The 20,862-nt window shown below is 33.1% G+C and overlaps 4 protein-coding genes across 7 annotated transcripts; 1 reads left to right on the forward strand and 3 right to left on the reverse strand.

The window, feature by feature from the left end:
* Window positions 1-822: 822 nt before the first annotated feature.
* On the reverse strand, window positions 823-12,687 carry LOC111289978 (uncharacterized). Of its 2 annotated transcripts, none has more exons than XM_089767385.1 (4): window positions 12,554-12,687; window positions 2,648-2,984; window positions 2,224-2,403; window positions 823-1,698 (listed from the first exon to the last, which is right to left on the reverse strand). In XM_089767385.1, exons 2-4 carry the CDS (start codon window positions 2,900-2,902, stop codon window positions 1,069-1,071), a joined length of 1,065 nt encoding a protein of 354 aa, XP_089623511.1. In that variant the 5' UTR covers window positions 2,903-2,984; window positions 12,554-12,687; the 3' UTR covers window positions 823-1,068. The 2 variants fall into 2 exon arrangements, with proteins under 2 accessions (XP_089623511.1, XP_022737089.2); XM_022881354.2 differs by lacking the exon at window positions 12,554-12,687 and adding an exon at window positions 4,373-4,560.
* Window positions 5,604-6,772, reverse strand: LOC111289979 (late embryogenesis abundant protein). Its single transcript, XM_022881355.2, has one exon. It carries the CDS (start codon window positions 6,469-6,471, stop codon window positions 5,863-5,865), a length of 609 nt encoding a protein of 202 aa, XP_022737090.1. The 5' UTR covers window positions 6,472-6,772; the 3' UTR covers window positions 5,604-5,862.
* On the reverse strand, window positions 10,770-12,693 carry LOC111289977 (uncharacterized). Of its 2 annotated transcripts, none has more exons than XM_022881350.2 (2): window positions 12,554-12,693; window positions 10,770-12,467 (listed from the first exon to the last, which is right to left on the reverse strand). In XM_022881350.2, exon 2 carries the CDS (start codon window positions 12,436-12,438, stop codon window positions 10,963-10,965), a length of 1,476 nt encoding a protein of 491 aa, XP_022737085.2. In that variant the 5' UTR covers window positions 12,439-12,467; window positions 12,554-12,693; the 3' UTR covers window positions 10,770-10,962. The 2 variants fall into 2 exon arrangements, with proteins under 2 accessions (XP_022737085.2, XP_022737086.2); XM_022881351.2 differs by having other exon boundaries at window positions 10,770-12,443; window positions 12,554-12,688.
* A 1,943-nt stretch (window positions 12,694-14,636) lies between these two features.
* LOC111291393 (uncharacterized) lies at window positions 14,637-18,562 on the forward strand. Of its 2 annotated transcripts, none has more exons than XM_022883089.2 (5): window positions 14,637-15,084; window positions 15,170-15,247; window positions 15,726-15,813; window positions 17,768-17,910; window positions 18,210-18,562. In XM_022883089.2, the coding sequence occupies exons 1-5, from the start codon at window positions 14,815-14,817 to the stop codon at window positions 18,417-18,419; spliced, it is 789 nt and encodes a 262-aa protein (XP_022738824.1). In that variant the 5' UTR covers window positions 14,637-14,814; the 3' UTR covers window positions 18,420-18,562. The 2 variants fall into 2 exon arrangements, with proteins under 2 accessions (XP_022738824.1, XP_022738825.1); XM_022883090.2 differs by having other exon boundaries at window positions 15,726-15,807.
* The last annotated feature ends 2,300 nt before the right edge of the window (window positions 18,563-20,862 follow it).

Below are 20,862 nucleotides of genomic sequence, written 5' to 3' on the forward strand. Positions count from 1 at the left end.
TAGTAGTATAATAAACAACATAAATAAAAGAAGGAAGCAAAAATCCCCCAATGTACTCGTCTTTCTCCATAATTACTAGTATTATAATAATATTAAAGGTGATTTAGGGTTTTGCCTTTTGGTTGAAAGCAAACCTTATCTAGGTCCTATGGACTTTATTTGTTTTGGGCTTTTTGGCCTTATTGGGACATATCACATATGAGAAATGGACAGAACCGGAGGATGCACATGCGCGTGACATGAAAGAGACCACAATGCTTCCTAATTCTTCTCAACTGTTTAACCATATATTTTTCTAATTACTAGACTTAAATGTGGTACTATAACACCAGCATTGTAATGCCCTCAATTAGAGAGAAGAAGAAGAAGAATGGCACCAAACAGCAAAGCATAATGTGCAATTAGATGTATACATTAATACTCATAAGTTATTCGGATTCGATTCGAATAAAATTTGAATTCAGTTCGATTATTATCGAGTCAAGCTTGAGCTTAAGTAGCTCAACTTATCGATTGAATCGAATTTGAGTATTTTTATACTCGGTTCGAGTAACTCGCAAGCTTAATCGAGTTTTTATATTTAAAATTTTTTTATTGTTTTAATTAATAAAATATATTGAATTCGAGTTCGAGCTCGAGCTCGAGCACAAATAATTGAACTCTTGTCGAGTGTAAGAATCGATTTATTTTAACATATTAATCGAGCTCAATCGAGCGAGTTCGAGTAGCTCGATTTTGATCACGAATCGAACTCGAACTAAGAAAATGAAACTCGATCGAATTTGAACCGAATATCGAATTTTGAGTTAGGAGCCAAGCTCGAGTTCAAACTTCTCACTATATGGACTCAATTCGGCTCGATTACACTCCTAGGTACAACTTTATTTTCGCACATTCAAAGATGATTATTCTGCTACAAGTTACTTTTGGCCAAGGAAACAAAAGAAAGGAAAAGATATTGATGAACCTTTACCCTATAAGTTAAGGAGAGAACATATATTTTTCAATGGAACTCCATGGTCTAGTCTGTTGTGCACAATGATGTATTCCAAGTGCCACATACATAAGCTAATTGAATGAGATACCAAGCCAGTACGCCAGTTGAGCCAGCATACGGGTAACCCTTGGCAGTGTCGGATAACTGAGTGTCCCAAGTATGAACAGGGCAACTGCATCAGAAGCAGGTCTGTTCTTTGTAGTGAAGAAAAACTGAACAACACTTTTAAGTGACATGCTAACAACAGTGAAGAGAGCCACCACAAGAGGCATGCAAGGATCTTCGGCTTCCCAGACAATCATTCCAACCAAAAGTGATAAAGTTGCACTAAAAACAGTTTGTGAAAGTGCAACCTCTCTTCGTTGTTCAAGAACAATGTTGACATCTAAATTTGGAATGACACTGGGTGTAAATGGTTGCACAGATCCGCTTGGTTCAAGGCTAGCTTTTAAGAAATCCAACAATCCAATATTACTCGTGCTCTTACCCTCCCATACTTCTGTGTTCATCATCTGGTCTTGGAAGGAGATGCTACTTCCCTTATAACCGGAAATCCATGATGCAATACTATAGGGAATGACATGATTGTCAATAGTATTTATACTTTTGTTCTTATTTGTCGCATCATGACCTTTAACGCTCCGTGCTGCATTACCTTGAATTTCTTTCAGTTGAAGGTTTTCATCCTTTAAACCCTGCAACTGATAGGGTGGAGAATATTTTCAGCATATGCAGTATCCCTGCTGAAAGATACATTCAATGCGTGTAGAAAACATATGAACCTAAATAATTATGTAGAAAACATGGGTTAGGTTCTTCCCAACTGCATCTTAATAAATGCTATAGCAAATTGGAAACGAGTAGAAAAGCATATCAGCATATCCATGCCAAATTATTGGGTTTTAGTTTGATGGCATATTTTGTGGTTCTAAGATTATTTCTGTGTCCATTTCTAAATCCTTTATGGTGTAAATGACTGATGGTTCATATTTTAATATGATTTTTTAATAATTTCACTCAAATTTTTGGTAATTTGTGGGGAGGGAGAGGTCTTGTTCTAAAGCCTATTATATTTTAGAGTTTGCATCATTCAGACACAGGATTTTGCTGTCTGATTATGGAGTTTCTTCTCTTTTGCTATGCCCACCAGACAGTAAAATAATATATATATATATATATAAGAAATTTGATATTCTTATAACTTCCAAATAGTTTAAGATATTTACCTCACCCTCTAATAGTTGAATCTTGGCAACAGCCTTGTCATGTTCCTCCTCAAGTTCTATTAACATTGACTCCATAATTCTGTGTTCTCTAACAGCTGCTTGGAGAAGGTCCTCAAGCTCCTTCCTGTCCCAAACAAGAGTCTCCAACTCAAACTGCATCTCATGCAGATGCTGTTCCAGCTGCAAACCATACCATGCTTCTTATCTCAATTATGAAGAAGACTACAGGCAAGAATTTAGGACAAGTTAAGGAACTAGGTTTATGATGACTAAAGTATAGTGACATATTGAAGTGTAGGAAAAATTACTTGTATCAGGAGCAGGTAATTAAAAATAGCCATCTCACAGTCTAAAGCAACATTAATTTGTATATCAACTTTTCAGTCTCTAGTATGGTTAAATAGGCTGAAGTCACAATACTAACCAGTCTTTCCCTCTGCAAGGCAGTCAACACTCGTATAGGAAGAGATATAAGAGCAACCGTCCCAATTATTGCTTTCCAGAACATATTGACATCGAAGGAAACTGCTGCCTTTACCAACTTCGTCCAGGTTTGAATAACAATAAAGACGGTTTTCATACAAAACGTGAATGCCAATTTGCAAAGTGAAAATGGCATGGTTACCATGATGATTGGGTTGGTCATTAACTTGGGAAACAGCATCATCAAACCAGTCATTACAAACCAAGAGAGCTCCTTCCTTAATAATTACATGCCCACATACTGCATAGCCTTAATTAAAGGTTCAGCTCACAATACTCTGCATAAAAACGAACCAGTAAAGGGAGAAAAGGAAAATTTTTACACCTTCATTATGTATAAGATGCCACAAAATTATGCAGACCTTGTGAAAAACACAATGTAACAAAGGAACAATGTAATGCCATAATATTGTACGTGGTCATCTTTGTGAAATCAAAGACATCAAGTCATAAGAAACCTTCTCAGAGACAGTTTTCTTTTTCTTATCTAATAATTATTATTATTTTCGTACATAATGTCATCCTTAAAACTTAGCATGTGATACGCCATTAATAGACCCCTGCATAAGGGACAAGCTACATCAAGAAGCAAAACACAGACAAACAGAAACTATCCAGAGACCAAAAACCTAAGCGCCATACAAGCTCCTCTGCACAATATGCATTATACATTGCAGCTATAATTGTCTGCTTTTCTTCTTTACAAACTTAACTGGATCATATGGAGATAATTTCATTCTCTAAATGAACAAAATCTTATTATATCCAAGCTCTTGCAGTCCTAAGGCATACACATATTAACTACACTAAATGTGTCAGTAAAGTTATATAGGAAACATATAGTAAAATTTCTGTTGTGGCATCAGACCCATTTTTTGCCTTGCTTCCATACCACAAACATTTTTATGCAAACTTACAATTCTCTGTTGAGATGCAGAACTGTTTGCCATGAAGACAACCAACAATGATTTATTTTTATCTTTTCAACTCCATTCTCTTTTTGCTAAAGTGAATCCTTGTTGATCCTGGATAGTGTAATATTAACTATGAAATTAAAATAGAAATAAACCAAAGATACATATTCCTATTCTTGTTTACCAAACAGCCCTAGAACTAAACTGACATATTAAACTTTCAAAGATTCTTCCAAGGTCTACAGATCAGGTGCGAATTATAAAGATTGCACAATGTGTAATGTTATCTGAAAACCAATAGATAAGAAGAGAGTACTGGAATTAATAATACAAGAGGTCGACAATCAGAACAAATCCATTTGAAATAGCAGAGTCCAAAAGTCAATACGAGCAAATATAAAGAACGATACTCTCAAACATGAGAATCTTGCATTAAGGAAACCATAGTATGGGTTTTCTCTCAGATTTTATTTTCTTCTTTTTTCTGGAATTATATTTCTATTCGTGATGCCTCAAAAACCAAAGGTGCAAAAATTGTATTTTGTAAAATGGTAATCCAAAACCTCAAACAAGAGAAGCGTGAGAAAGCACTGACAGAAAGAACAGAAGCAAAGCATCGGATAAAGCAGTTCAAGTTTGAAACGAGGAAGAAAGGAAATGTTTACACTTTTACATACATACATTCATACATAAACACATACATTTGTAGCTTATAGTGAGTTCAGAACGACACGGATGAAAGAAGTGCTTACAGAGAGCAGAGCAAAGTAGTAGATTTCATTAGAATTTACAACACAAAGTCCTTTTGAGTCTTTTCAGAGAAAGAGAGACAGAGACAGAGTTAGGAGAAAGGTGTAGCCAAGAGCGCGCCATGGCTGACATCTATGCAAGTTTTCATGTATTTTTTAATTTTTAATTTATTTTTATCTTCAATTTCCAGCTTAATTTTATTAATTTGGATTAATTAAATACGATTTTTTAAAATAATTTTAAAATCATATCTAACTTAGTTTTCCATCTAAATTATTGGTTCTGTCATCATTTCCATTAAAAAAAATTTTTTTTTTGAAAAAGTTAAAAACAAAAGTAAAAAAATGTTTGTGAGCTAAGGATTTTGTTTTATATTTTTTAATAATAATAAATATTTTAATTTTTATATCATAATTTTTACTTTATATGTATATAATTTATAAATTTATTTATAATATTTTAAAATAATTTTAATCTAAATGACTCCGCAATATAATAATCAAACTCTAGATATGAAGCTTTGAACAAATAATTAGTCCACCCTCTTATAATAATTATACTTTTACGATAAGTTAGACAAAATAATGTGTATCGACAAAATTTAAAAGAAAAAAAAAACAACACTAATAAAAAATAAAAAATGTCGCGTGAACACTATATTGATTTTTTTTTTCTTACAACATTGACCTTAAAGATTTGTATTTGTATTTGAATTGTGTTGATTTTTGTTCGCCGGCTATATTGGGATGGGCAAGGGATAAGGCTAGGAGGAAATCCAATCCAATAAACGGCGGTGGTTACATTCGTATCTTTTGCCAAAAATAAATAAAAAAAAATATAGTATCACTATCAATTAGGCGGAATGAAAAAAAAAAAAAAAAAAAAAAAAAAGAGGGGCCAGGCCATTCCAGGAAAAAGAAAAACAAGAACAAAAAAGAAGGTTTCTTTTGTCACCCTCTTTTTTCGTTTTTGACGACCAAATGCAGAGACGTTTCATATTCATATATAAATTCGTATAAAAAGTTGCGTGTATCCATCCCTCCAATGATTAATTTCTTTTCAATTCTTCATTCCCAAGCATTTGAAGCATTATTACTATACGTTTACTTAATTTCTAAGAATATAATTAATTTATTAATTGCTACAACATCTTTAAATAATTAAAATACAAAAGCCACTAATTGCATGCATTATATATAATATTTAACAGAAATTGACTTGAACAAGTCTCCCTACCAATAAACTAAGAATATTATTACTGGCATTATAAGTTCATAATCAATGTATCTCAAAACAAAAGAAGAAAATAATAATAATAATAATTTCACTAAATACGCTAAATTACTTTGTGTGAAATTGATTTAAGGAAAATGAAGCCTCAACATATGATGATGAAAGACGCAAGGCAACTGGGCAGGGTGGAGAGCTTGAGTTGCTGTTGAGTGCATACAAGGAGGAGCATTGCATACAAAACAAACAGAAAAAAGAGAAATTATTTGGCCTTGGAAGTACAGCGAGAAGGAATGTAGGTTCCATTCAAAGGATGGAAACGCAACTGACAAGCGAGACGACACAAGAAGCTAGTCGACCCAAGACGGCCTACTCTCCATCTCACCCTGGCGCTTCCTTTCAAATCGAATGTAATCAAATCCCTCTTCAATGCCATGTCCACATCCTCTGATTGTTCTGGATCTAAGGGTATGGGTGATGATTGAACTACATAATTAAAATTAACCGAACTGTTCTTACTTACTTCAAAGGGTGGTGCAACCAACCGCGCTACGTCTTCCCCATTGAAGCTAAGGGTGTAGCCAGAACGTGAGAAACTGGCATGCGCCTTTCCGTTCCCATTCTGAGCTCGAATTACTATCGTAACCTGAATTTCCAGAATACCCGCATAATCAAACTGCATCTGGTCTAAGTGAGCGTCTATGACGCTGACATAAGGCACCCTGGGGTGTATAACCAAGTATCCTACGAAGGTAACAATGCCGGCGATGATGACTGCTATGGTGAGGATGGTGCAGATGATGGCAGCACACCACAGCAAGGGATGCGTCCGTCGTTCCTGACCGGTTGTGAACTTTGACTTTGAGAGCATTGGATCGGAGGCGGGCCTATCGATGTCAACATTGGGAGGATTTTGGTTTTGGATTTTGGAACACTTTTTATCAAGGAAGGAGGTGTGATGGAGATTGAAGGGGATGCTCTTTTGGTTTAGGGTAAGGTATAGAATTATCTCTAAATGGTAGGGAAGGTTTTGGTATCTTCCTTTCCTTTCCTACATTTTATTTTTTGTTTTTCAGAAATTCTTTTCCTACGTTTAAAGCATTTCCTCTTGTGTTTTCAATTAGTATAACCCACTCTATTAAGGAATCAAAGGCCACTTTATCCATAAAAAGCCAAAAATACCTACCTTGCTTGCTTGCATTAATGCCGTTTGCCTAACTCTTCTGCCTTCTTCCCGCACAAACGTCTGTCTATATAAAATGCACATGCTAATGCAATATTGCCCCTCCTCCATTATCTAAACCATAAATATACCAAATAACTATATAAAATTATATTATATATTATATAATTAATTAGGCAAGCATCTTAACTTAATAATAATTTTGACAAGGGATCTTATGTCAATGTTATATGCTTCCAAGTCCAAACAAGAGTTTTAGCATTCTGCGTCTACTTTTTTATCGAATGATAATAAAGTTAAAAAAAAAAAACATGAAATATAATCATTTTAGAGGCTGCGTGGTCTACAATTATATATACTAACTAAATTGTTGACCATAAAAGTTATTTTAAAATAAAAAATATTTTGACAAACATATACAAAAACTTTGTTATAAGTGCAACCAAATAATATATATTTTTCTCTAAGTGTTACTTGTAACTTTTAATTAAAAGACTTGTAAGAAACAAATACAAAACAATACATACTTAGTATCAACAAATTCATTCAATTCAAATTCTTATGCATAAACTAAAAATGAAAATTTTTCTAGTAATTTAAAACCAACTATTTATACTTTTATAAAGTATTAAAACATTAAAAACAAAAAAAAAAAAGAAGATCAAACTAGAATAAAAGTTTTAAATATATAAAAAACACAATCGTAATTATTTCTTTTGTCTGAAGAGTTTAAATTAACACACTGAAAGAGTATACTTTCGCTTTCATCACATTTTTTAACCAGCTTCAAATTAATTATTATTAATATGCTATAATAATGCAATGCAAGCATCATCATCATTCATTACACAAGAACGGAAGAGTGAAACCTGGGAGCTACACACTTTGGTAAAACAAGGCCAAAGGAGAGGAATGCAACAATGTTAACTACGGACCATTTGAGAGTAGTTACTTTTATACTACCTAAACTTTAATCATCTTCACCTAGTTACCTCTCATTTCATCACGAGATGAGAGGGATTAACACCCATCACCTTAATTTTCAAATAAATACATGTGCTCCCAAATAGCAAATGTGACCCCATTGTCAATCACCATTTTAAACCACTTTCATAAAAAAGGAATAAATAAAAAGAACCAACTCATAAGCTAACTAGCTTCATCTGGTTTCACCATTAATTACTTCTACCTGCAAATAAGGTTCGATGCATTCAGCTCTCCCTTTCTTGTTGACATCACCTTTGGTTGCCTATACAGAGAGGCATTCAAACCGTTGCTATGCCAACTCACAACCAGTGCCTAATGGAGTATTTATTTCTCCAAGTATTGCATCAACAAGAATCATGATGATAATAACAATGACAATAATATAACATTTGCTACTTGTTCAATCAAAAAGTTTCTCCATAGCTTGCAAATTCATGAATATATCATTTGGAACCATTGATCTTAGCATTATCAATCATCAACTCTCCCCACATTCAAATTGTCAAAGTAAATAACAACACATTATGCAATTTAATTATGTGTTTAAATTAGTCAACATGTGGAATAAAACATGAGTATCACCAAAAATAGAAGTCAATGAAAAAGTTAATGCTAATCATAGGATAATTTGACCACAGAGTACTTCTCTAAACACCTCTATACCAACTAGTGGAAAGAAGTTGGCAATAAAAGAAGTGAAAAGAAATTTTCAGAGGCAAAACATATAGGACATGGAAAATTCATAAAAAAATGATACCAATTGGAACGTTGGTTTCAAGTTTCAACATGAATTCGAGATTGATTGTTTGGATTAGAGATTTATCAAATAAGGTTTTCTTTTGCAAAGCTAGAAACATTGTTCTGACTCCCCGCATCCATTTTCCTCCAACAAACCATCAAACCACCAAGTCATTAATTCAGTAAAATCAACCAACACTTTGCAAGGAGATAAATTAATGAAAACAAAGAGAAAGAAAATGCAAAGAGAGATAGATTGAGAGGACATATCTATCAATGTTGGATGATGAAAATATTCCATTGTTGAAGTCATCATTTAAAGAGAGGAAAGACAATGATATGCATGTAGGGTGTACTCAAAGTCACAATAAACTGGAGAAGATGATGTTGGCCGTGAAACAATGAGATCAACAATGAAAGAAGACTTTAAATGGCCCAAATCCAAGTAGGATGAAAGTTTCTATCATCTTCCTCAGTTTTGATTGTTATCAAATTGAAAGAAAAAAAACACTAGTGATAGTGAAACAACAAAATATTGAGAAAGAGAGAGAGAAAGGGGGGAAAGAGATCAATTCAGAAACGAGAGGTAAAATGCTTAAGGAGAGAAAACATTTTTTTTTTTAAAAAGACAAAGTTACATGAAATAACACCATGTGTAAGCTATCTAACATAGGCAAGGATCTACTCTTAGATTCCATTATGCTAAACTCTTTTAGCAACTTGACTATGTTTATGGATTAGGAGAGTTACACAACCTTTTGGATCTATCCTTATAGATCTTTATCCCATTATGTGCGTTGCCTCTCTTATATCCTCTCTTATATCCAATATGGAAATCTTCTTTGTATAGCTAAATCTACTATAGATTGTAGCATAGGTACTTGGTTTCCAACAAGCTATATGCCATCCACATAAAGCTTTATTAGAACAATTATCTCAAGGCATTATTTCAAGCAAGTACTTTAGGGTTAGCAAATACTTTCTTAAAATCCTTGAGCATTTAAAAAATCTTTTATTTTAAGTCAAACAAAGTAATTTCTTTTTGAATATCCATCATACAATGCATTTTTAGCCTTTATGTGGTTTCAATCCACCAATGCAACTCTTGAAGTGAATATGCATTAAAAATGTGCATATATATTGCCACTCAAGACAGCATCGGATCCAAAATCAATTAGAACTTTTGAATTACGAATGAGTAAAATACACTAGGTTACTTGTCTAAGGCACTATCAAATAAACATCATTCTCTCAATCCTTATATGATTGAAAATTTGAACTTTCACTAGCTTCATCTCAATGAGTTCCCCAATTTTCTTTTCACAAGCTTGTTGTTGTACTATAAAAAGCAAACATATACTCCCCATTGCAATATTGCGTATAACGTTAAATCTCTAGATTCCTCAAATATTACATGAGAGTCCTTCCAAAATTATGATTGAGCTTGTAGATAACATTCATTGTGAGTGCTCTTTAGGGCAAATATGAAATCACAATATCCATAAATTTTCATCATTAAAATATAAAACAGCGCCTCTATTATGTTCAAATCATTTGGTTGGTGGGGGAACCACCCAAGGAGCATAGCAATCCCAAGAAATCACTCTATGCAACTCCATCATGACAAGTCTACCAAAATCAAGTGTGACTTAGCTAACTAGCACAAAAATTTCCCTTGTCATAGACAAAGTAAACAAGCTTGGGGTCGTAGTGTCTCTATTTCCAAGAGTCTACATACATCAACTAGATATCCCAATCTTAACCACAAAAGCAACTAAATGACCATTAGATCTCATTACCATGACCAAGGAACAAAGCCAATGGAAAAAACTAATGCTGCATAACAATAAAAGAAACAAAAAGGTAGGATGAACCATCCCTTCATTCCCAAAGTAGGGACAATCACCTCAATTTGATAGTTTAAAGGAGGAATGATTGTATCACTTGTTAGACATGCAGATTTTGGAAGAAAAAAGAAGTAACGTGTAATTTTTTTGTAACATTTCCAAAATAGTAATAATAACTAAAAATACACAAAAATTTGATAAACTTGATTGGGCAAATATTACGACAAAAAAAGAAGGGTTGACTTACTTATCTAGTTATCTTGGTGATTGCATTTCCATGCAATAAGATATCCCGATGCTCAAAATTCATTTGGGTCACACATCCAAACTTCAATCAAGACTACAAGTGATTTTGAAATCAAACAAAAGACAGGACAAAGGAAGAAAAAGAAAACAACCAAGAAGGCATTATACTTGGGAAAAGAGAGTGATTGCCACATCACAATGTAGACAACGACATATCATAAAAAAATAGCACAAGCTGCTTTTACTAGAAAAAAAAATTATTTCATATTAGACTAGCACAGCTCTACATGTTATCAAAACGAGAGCAAAGATGCAATGGAGAAGCTTCTATATAGAAATATGTGACAAGAAGTTTAAACCGTTACATCTGCATAGCTTTCCATCTCCTTGAAAGACTATCATACTTATCTCTAAGACTTCTGCCCTCTTTGTAGAAAGCATTCTTTAATTTCTCCATTGTTGAATAAAATATATTGATCCTTCTATCAAGAATTGTTTCGGCAAACGTTTTCACCTCTACCAACCTACCTATGTTACAAAGCCCAATGAGCAATTCATTTGCACTTTCCTCAAGAGGTGAGACACAATTCTCAGTCATGTAATTCCATATATCAATTGCCATTTCAGGGTCATCATTCTCCAACAACATCTTAATAGCCACAACATAATTAGCACTTGTCGGAGGCCACTCATTCTTGATCATCTCGACAAAGAACCGTCCCACATCGCGAACCCTCTTATTCCTTACCAAGCATTGAAAAATCATGTTGTAAGTCAAAGAATCGGGAAAAGCTCCATGGAGCACCATCTCATCAAGGAACCGAAAGGCATTATGCACATCATTGTTATTGCATAACAAACCAACCACTGCATTGTACATAATCAAATTGGGCACCAGCCCACCACCCAGCATTGTATCCCACAAGGGAACAATGTGGGTTGAGTCATTCCGCTTAACGAGAATATCAAGAGTATTAGAGAAAAATTTCAAAGCCGGTGAGCAGTTATGCCCCTCCATAACTTGCAAGAACTTGACAGCCTCATCAACATGTGACCCACGAACAAGCGTGGTCAAAAATGCATCGTAAGCAGGAATATTATTTGGACTCCACCCAAGTCTGACCACCATCTCGCCAAAAGTGTTCTTGGCCTTAGCCACATTGCCTTCTTTCTCCCACCCTTCAAGCAAAATGGCGTAAGTATCCCCATCAGGTGGGATCTTCATCTTGATTCTATCAAAAAATTCTATCGCAACTGACATCTGATTGTCCTCGCGGCAAATTGCACTGAGAAGCGAATTGACCGCGACAACATCTTGTTGCAAACCGTATTTACCCATGACATCAAAACTCATGGTAGCCTCACTAAACCTATGCGCAGTACAATAGCTGCCAAAAACAGAAACAAATGTTGCTAATGAAAGAAGACCCTCTTGCTTCATGGAGCGCACGGTGTCCCACATGGGTTCAAAGCTTTGATTCTTTCCAAGCAAATCAACGATGAGATTCCAGGCATAAGCAGAGGGCTTGACAAAGCGGCCGGCCCAGCGGAAGAACTTGACGGCAGAGAAGGGGTGGTTATAAGAAAAGCTAAGGACTTGTTGGATGACCTCGGAAGTGGCGGTAATACCGGTGCAGGAGAGCGCAGATTCAATATCGTGAGGAGAGACTCGGCTGAGGAGGTCGCAGAGGATTCGGGCTGTTGGGGAAATATCGGGTGCATCAAGGTGCGTGGGGAAGCGATGGGGTTGGAGATTGTTGGGGATTGAGTGTGGTTGGTTTTGGAGTTTTGTTGGGAGTGTAGTGCTATGATTTTCAGCTATAGCTTCCTTTTTCATTTTGACTAAACAAAACCAGGAGAGTTCAACTACATAAAAAAAACAACCCTAAAAAATTCGGATTCGAAGAAAAAAAAAATCAATCAGGCAACGGAGTGAGAGTTGCAGAAAGAACCTGAGAGCTGACGATCTTGCTTCTGCCCAAAAATCGAAAAAGCTTTGAAGCCTTTGGGTCTTTCCAGTGGAAGCGAAGTGGCTGAGATTGGGGAAGGCCGGGGACGGAAGAAAATCTATTCACCTCGTTTTACACTGCATAGCGAATTGTCATCTTCGGGCCAAGCTGCAGTGCCATTGCAATTTTCTTTCACAAAAAAGAACAGTTTGTTCTGCTGATCGCGGAAATCAAACTCAACTCAATTAATACCATTCCCTTTGCAATTTTGTGAAAGTCATATGATTTATTGTATAAATTTTGAAATCTTAATTAGTTGTGCATCGAAAGAGATTTTGGATGGGAACTTTGAATTGGTATAAAGATAATAATTTGGGTTTTTTTGGGGGGGGGCCAATAGACTGGTATTAAAATGAACGCACCCTTTCCAAAAAAAATTGAACGCACCAAATCATATTATCTGTCAGTCACTAGGATATTAGATTATATTGATGATTTGATGTGCTTGGTGGTAATTGAGTATTAATTATGAATTTTAAAAAAATTATCCGTATAATATCATTCTTATATGAACCAAAATAGATAAAAATATAAATTAAATATAAACTATAAATTAAAAATGATTGTATTTGGTATATTATGATAAGATATTATATAATCACAACACCAACTATATAATATTAATAATACTGAGTATATGTGAAGTATATAATGAATTAAAGTTATCTTTGATATATAGGATTCTTAATATGATAGATAATAATTATTTTATATCATATTTGATTTATATTTAAATAAAATGTAGAAATTGTAAGGAAGATTAATATTTTTTTAGTATAAAATTATTCAATTTTTTGAAAATCAAGAGAATTATTTTTAATTTATAAAATTAAATTTACATGTTCAATTATACTCTTAAAATTTAAATTAATAATTTAAGTTGTATAAATTTAAAAAAAAATAATTTAAAAAAATAAATAAATTATATTATCATAATTCTTATATATATCAAATATAAAATAAAATGATATTATTTAATTTAATCTTATTTATAATATAATCTTATCATATCATATGTATCAAATATGACTTAATTAGACTATAAAATATGCATGCCATGTGCAAGTATAGGCGGCATTACATTTATAATTACATTATAACTAAAACTAATAATGTGGGTGAAAATTAAAAAAGAAAAAGAAATTGTTTGATAATGTTAGATTGGGTAGCTTTTTAACATCAAAAGCTAAACATTTGACTTTCCCCTCTTAACTTAGTATTTAAGAAACTAATTGAAAGTTATATAAGCGTGAGTTCTATTCCGTCATTCTTCTCTCCTGTCGGAAAGATATTAGTTTTCTTTTGAAAAAAAAAAAAAAAGCTAAACACTTTAATTACATTTTATTATTGTATTTTTAATTTAACTTTTAAGTAAATTTATTAACTGCAGTAATCTGATTAAATGGTGATGCCAATTCAATAGCAACTTTAATATTAGTATAAAAGATAATTTTTTAAGCCCTTTTTAAAAATATTTTTAAAAAATTATTTGAATCATAATTTTTAACAAAAAAAAATCATCTATTAATTTATTAGGTCAAATATTCGAATATTCCCGTAATGGTTTAAGCATATTTTTACTTTTTTTTTTTTTTTTGTTTTACGTTCATTTCAAATTTTATTATATTACCACCAATACTAACCTAATTGTTATAAGAATAAATTCTATCATCATGTCCTCAAATATTGTCCAATTTATTTTCAACTAGTTATTTTGTATAAGCAGTTATGAACTCTATATATTAATTAAACGGATGAAATGGACTATTGGCAATCCAATAGACTATTGGTAAAAAAATCACAATAGAATGATAAGATATTGCTTATATATATATATTTTTTTTACCAAGGAAAATACAAATACTAGACTAAGTGTGTGTTGAAGTAACACCACTATTTAGTTTCATTTTTCATTTTTTATTTTTTATTTTTTATTTTTCAACCGTCACTTGATGACTCATAAGTCACGGATGAAATAAGTGTACAAGGATGATTATACGTGGCTCCCGTAGTCCCATTTATGTTTGAAATTGGATGCAAAGTGCCAAGGAAAATCTCCAATACAACGCTTGGTCGAGTGCTCCTTAGTCCATCCATGAAACCACCCTCGATTCCACTCCAATTCTGTTGGCTCATTCTTGGCTCTTGACTCTTGATGCCATTGCCAGGACCCTTGGTTTCTTTTCTACCCGCCAAGCCCAACCATGAAACCACCTTCTCCTTTCAATTTGGCCCCCAAACCCCTCAGAACCACGATTCCACTGACGCAATTCTACAACAATTCTTGCAAATTGGGACCAAGTTTCAAAAGGGTATCTAAACTTGAGCCTCATGTCGCTAAATTCCCAGCCAGCAAAAGCTCTGAGAGTCAAATCCCATTAGTAGCCATTGCCGCAACCAACTCCCAATTGGACAGCGATGTTTTTCAAGGCTCATCTAACAAGTTGGAAGCCATAGAGGAGGACATAGAGAAGGTCAGATATTCTATATAGGATTCGTTACAGAAGAGATTGTTTCAGATAATGGACACTTACCTCTTTTTTTGGATATATTTTGCAGGTCATTTATCGATGTCGGTTTTTGACTATTCTGGCTGTTTTTGGGTCTTTAACAGGATCATTTCTTTGTTTCGTCAAGGTTTATTTTTTGAACTCCTTTTAAGCTTGTCATTCATGTTTTTGGAATAGACTAATATATCAGACTCAAACTCAAATTTATATGCTTTTTTTTTTTTTTTTGTATTGAGTTACTCTTCTGATGTTTACTTTATTATCTTGCACAATTGTTCGGCTTCATGATTTCCTTTCATGAATACAATATTGTTTTCTTTGTTCTATGTTTTCTAAGCTGACGTTGAGGTTCAAGAACAGCAAAGGAATATATGCAGAGCTGTTTTCTCTTTTTTTTTTTTTTTGTCCTTTATTTTGATATTCTAAAAATTGAAATAATTTCAAGGAAGCTAATAGTATAAGGAGTTGATAGATCCTGGATAAAACGTAATTTATCATGTTTTATTCTATGTACTACGTGTTAGATGAGTTGACTCTTATAATATTGCATTAATCCAATTATCTTAAATGCATTTATTTACACTGGGGTTCTCTATGATATGCAGGGTTGCACTTATATTATGTCATCTTTCATGGAATATTTTGTGAATCGTGGCAAAGTGATTTTTTTGCTGGTTGAGGCCATAGGTGAAGGTTTGCCTGTTATGGTCAAAGTATTTTTGCTATTATGCTTTTTGCTCTGATTGATGATAGAATACCAATGAAAGAAACATCGGATCTTGCCTTTATTTCTTACCCAGAATTTATTTGATGCTGCTTCAATTATTGTTGCTAAAATCACCAGATACTAGGCTGTAAATTCAAATTCAAGGAATGAAAAATTCAATACTTATTACTAGGAATCATAGATAAAACTGATCCTACAGTTTGTCTAATGCTTAAATTTTCTGGAAGACAAGCAATTTCATTAAATTGTTTGGGCTATAAGCAAGTTCTCTTGTCAAAGTTCATTTGGGTTTTACATGAGAACAGTTGCATCAGCATCAATGTCCATCAAATTGTTTCTCTTTTTTTCTTTTTCTTTTTTTTCCATTGGAAACTTTTTAAAACTAGTGATCCAATAAAAAAATGATCATGGTATGGATCTGGTGTAAAGTCCACAGTAGCTTATATCAAAGAATTTGTTTAATCATTTACTGCTGTTAGTTTATGGAATTCCATTTGGATTTTCTATTTCTTTCTAGAAACTTTTATCGATTTGGAGCTTAGATTTGTATGCTTATACTTTTTTTGTGTGTGTGGCAACTTATGGTTTTGCAAGATTAATAGACTTAGCATTATGTTATTAATTCCCGAATTTATATGCTACCCAAGTATGTTCCCAAGAAAGTTTGTAACCAACAGATCGATATTCATATAATACTTAGTTATACAAATGATAGAATCTTTTAGGCAATAATATTCTTATAGGAAGAGCCTGCATCTTAAAATAAATATTTACAATACTTTTACCATTCGTTGATTTCTATCTACTTCCTCACTATCTAACATTATCTCACAATCTCTGTTTATTTACTGTATAGATATAATGAGAATATGCAGATTGACAAAAGTGCTACTTATTTAGACAGAGACATATGAGTTGTCAGTTAGTTTGCATTTAAAACTTTCCTTTTGTGTTGATCCTGTGTCATGGAGGTGGGACATCACAACAAGTATACCCCAGTGAAAAAACTGTTGTTTGTGCATAAATTTGAGACAAACTCTATTCTTTAATTCTGATTGGTGGTAATTTTATTTTCTTCGGTTGGAATGCTTGATTAGAGTGTTTTATATTTTCTTCTTCACAAGGTGGGAGTAGCTTTAAAATTTTGTGTCCATCTGCTTGGTTAGTAGCCAAATTGAGCAATATGACTATGCTTTAAGGCTACTAAAGCAGTAAAGTCTAGATGCTCAGCCTGTGGCAGAAACAAAGTTTTCCACCCTAAAGTAACCGCCTCTTGAGCTTTGGAGGCTGCATAGATGTCTTTACTCTTTTATTTTGAAATGACGTCCGTGTCCTTTGGTGCCTCATGCTGTTGCATGCTACACTTTGTTTGTGCCATTAATCATCTCTTGAGGCAGATTATGGAGATCCTGATGTACGTTCTAGCAGTGAGGCTGGTTGTCGTCTTTTCCATCTTAGTCTCACATTCTTTTGACTGGCTATTTAGCTAGCACTCTTCTAGCTTTCCTACTTTTAAAGATGACTTTTGGTTAGTTTTCAAGGTGCATTTACTTGACGCTTCGGACCAGATACAAACCTTATACAATTCTAAATCATTTTGAACTAAATTATTATAGATATAATTGCTGCCCTGCATCTCATGTAGCTAGGTATTAGATCTATGACAGTTTCTGAAAGTTTTATCTATTTGTTTTAAAGGCGCTGAGTGTATTAGAATTGTTCATGTAGTTGCATGCCAGTGCTCTGAAGTTGGTCATGCATCATGCATCTTGAGATAGTCAAATTCTTTTGTTTATGTTGTAGTGTCAAAAGATAGCTATGCCGTACAAATGTGCTTTATTGTTGTTCAAACCAAATTGATGTTTATATTTAAATCCTATTGAGCTGAGGCCATTGATTGCCACTGTATTGCTCTTCCAGATGTCTATCTACTGGGAACAGTAATGCTGGTTTTTGGAATGGGTCTTTATGAGCTCTTTGTCTGCAATCTTGATATAGCAAAATCACAAACAAAGGAAAAGATTTCATCCACATCAAATCTCTTTGGCTTGTTTGCTTTAAAGGTTAGTCAAAATTTCTCCCTGAGTTGGTTTAATTTTTCTTTGTTTCTAGTTGTGGTCATGAGGATCTTATGTTACATGATTGTGAGATAACTTATTTGTTGGTGAAAGAAAGAAAAACCTTTTGACTGATAGTTGCCAACTTCCGGAAATTTGAAGTTATTACATGCATGTATTATCTTCTATATAACTTATTTTTGTGCTCTGACTCTAGTGTTAAGAAGAGTACATCAAATTAAAATATGCAAATAATTTAGAAATTGTCCTTTAATTCTCACACACCTTTTTCTTTTAACATGCAGGAACGACCGAGATGGTTAGAAATAAAATCTGTGAGTGAACTGAAAACCAAACTTGGGCATGTAATAGTGATGCTTCTTCTAATAGGATTTTTTGAGAAGTGCAAGAAGGCTGTTATAAACACTCCTGTGGATTTGCTTTGCTTCTCAGCATCTGTCCTTCTATCATCAGGTTGCCTGTTTTTGCTATCTAAGCTCAATGGCTCTACATGAATGTTCTGTAAAGACATTAGTTAGGCAAAGCTAACTTTGAAAAAAAAAAAAATGAAAATATATATGTTAGAAACAACGTGTTGTTCCTGATATGTATTATTTCTAAACTATCTAACGCACTTAAAAATTGTCATTATTCGTAATCTTATGTTTGAAGCCAAGGGGGGTTTAGCATTTTAGAACAGCGAAAAGAAAACAGTTTTGCCTAAATTACACAACCGCATGGTGATGCCTTTTATCTACATTTACAATCAACATGACAGTTGGTATTATTGGCTTTGATTTACTCATCATCCTATGTACTTATAGTATATATGTCGTTAAACTCAAGCGGCACTGACAGCGAGAAATAAACAAGAATATATGCTCAATACACTCTTGGAAGGAAAATTCCAGGAATTTTGGGCCTCTTTATGTACCCAAAATTAAATTAAAGATAGCACTAATTAATGAAAGCTATGAAAATGGCATAACAACAGCAAGATCAAGATTCCGCACCTGGTCCTATCTATAGTAACTTTTTCTTTTAGGAGCAACTGGTCGTAAATAGTAATGAGAGCATAAGGAAAAGGAGTTGTTAATATATAGTAATAGCAGTACTTAATGGCAAGTCTTGTACCTTTTTTCTTTCTCTTATGATGCAAATGAAGCTTAATTAAGAAGTTACAGTGTCACATGACATGTTATTTAGGTATATATAAAATTATGATAAAATATGATAAGATAATATTATGCATAAGATTAAATTAAATAATGTATCATATCTTATATTTGATATATGTAATTATTAAAATAAAATAATTGATCTATTGATCAAAAATTTTTTTTTTTTTAAATTTATACAATTTAAATTATTGATATAATTTTTAAAATATTTAAGTTTAATCTATGGATTAAAAGTAGTCTTTTTTATTTTGAGAAGATTGAATCATCCAAAATTAAAAAAATAATAATTTTTTTATAATTATATCTTTTTTAAATATATATAAATAAAACTTATAATATAAAATAATTATCATATTATTCTACGTAACCTTAGTGTACGAAAGTAGGTTTGCGGCATATTGTTGGTCAGCCATAGAAGTGGATAGGCAATCAGCCATAGACTAGCTATATTAATCATCACCCTCCGCACTACAGATGGTTTTTGAAGTTAGGATTTCCTTAAACAAAAAAGAAAGGGATTGGGGTACGAGGGTTCGAAGTAGCTAGCAGCAGTTTTTAATATATATTCTGCTGTGAGAAAGGAGGCTGAAAAGCCATATTATATTGGAGATAATTAGAGAATAATGGAAGAGTAGAGCCCTTAGGACACAAGGAATCTCTGCACTTGGGATAGTGTGTGTGAGATCATAGTTTGAAAAGAGTATTTGACTCATTGAATGATGAATTTTTTTTTATTTCAAAATCTATATATATATAATATATATATATATATATATATATATATATATATAAACCCATGCCATGTTATTAGAGTTAGAGGCCGACAGCATCACAGTTGAATGGCATCAACAACGGTTCATTCAATTGTTGAGAGCACATGGCATATGTTTACAAAAAATGTCGAAGCACTTTTGTTTTAACAAAATGTTGCAACAATGTTTAAGATCTTTTTGCTAAAGTAGTAGTACACTATTGAGTTTTTTTCAATTAATTTAAGGAATCTAATATGATATATACGTTAATTTTCCTACGAGAGCCCTGGCTGAAACCTTTCAAAATTTTTATGATCAGGAATTAGAAGTGTGTGTTATTCCCTTGGTTTGAGTTAATTCATGGTCTGTATCTCTCTCTCTCTCTCTGCAGGTGGCTAGTTTGACATCGGTTTGTGTTTATTTCAATACAAATTAAAAGCACAGATGCATTAATGCAATATTCCAGCTGGTTAATACTTAATAGTTAAATACCAGACGTTGGAATTTGCATTTTAATTTGCAAAGGAGGTTGGTTAGGGTAGTTTAACGGGTAAAAAGAAAATGAGGCACACCAACTCACATAGAGAAATGCATCAGGAAATGATGGGCTAATGCTTAAAATTAAACCTGGGTTTTCATCTTCAAGCAAATTAAGTGACAATATATATTGAGGAATGAGCAATTTGCATTAAATACAAATCTAAAAAAAGACACACAAACAAAATGTATATTAAGGAGGAGAAAGAACAAGGCCATCAATATTTTATCTAACTAATAAGCTTAGTGGAAGAAGCATTTGCTTTTAAGACCTTACTTAATTACTTAGATATACATTGTTTCAGATTTCAGTCCCTCTCAACATATATATACTATTAAATAAACAGAAAGTGTTAATGGTGTTGTCTAATCAAGATCCATGCCGTCCTTAAAAATTCTATAAGCTAATCAATGGGCGGCTGAGAGAAAGGTAACTGAATTGGAATGAGAAAAGAAATGCTAAGCTTGCCATTTATGGGAATGATTCC

This window comes from Durio zibethinus, chromosome 11, assembly GCF_047325235.1.
Source record: "Durio zibethinus cultivar Kanyao isolate XHJ-2024 chromosome 11, ASM4732523v1, whole genome shotgun sequence".
In the NCBI taxonomy this organism is placed as follows: Eukaryota; Viridiplantae; Streptophyta; class Magnoliopsida; order Malvales; family Malvaceae; genus Durio; species Durio zibethinus.

Coding starts and splice junctions, on each gene's coding strand:
- LOC111289979 (XM_022881355.2), bottom strand. CDS start 6,471: ATGCTCTCAAAGTCAAAGTTCACAACCGGTCAGGAACGACGGACGCAT.
- LOC111291393 (XM_022883089.2), top strand. CDS start 14,815: ATGAAACCACCTTCTCCTTTCAATTTGGCCCCCAAACCCCTCAGAACC. Junction 15,248..15,725: donor CATTTCTTTGTTTCGTCAAG/GTTTATTTTTTG, acceptor TATGATATGCAG/GGTTGCACTTATATTATGTC. Junction 15,814..17,767: donor GGTTGAGGCCATAGGTGAAG/GTTTGCCTGTTA, acceptor TTGCTCTTCCAG/ATGTCTATCTACTGGGAACA.
- LOC111289977 (XM_022881350.2), bottom strand. CDS start 12,438: ATGAAAAAGGAAGCTATAGCTGAAAATCATAGCACTACACTCCCAACA.
- LOC111289978 (XM_089767385.1), bottom strand. CDS start 2,902: ATGACTGGTTTGATGATGCTGTTTCCCAAGTTAATGACCAACCCAATC. Junction 2,404..2,647: donor CCTTGCAGAGGGAAAGACTG/GTTAGTATTGTG, acceptor TATGGTTTGCAG/CTGGAACAGCATCTGCATGA. Junction 1,699..2,223: donor TTCAACTATTAGAGGGTGAG/GTAAATATCTTA, acceptor CCACCCTATCAG/TTGCAGGGTTTAAAGGATGA.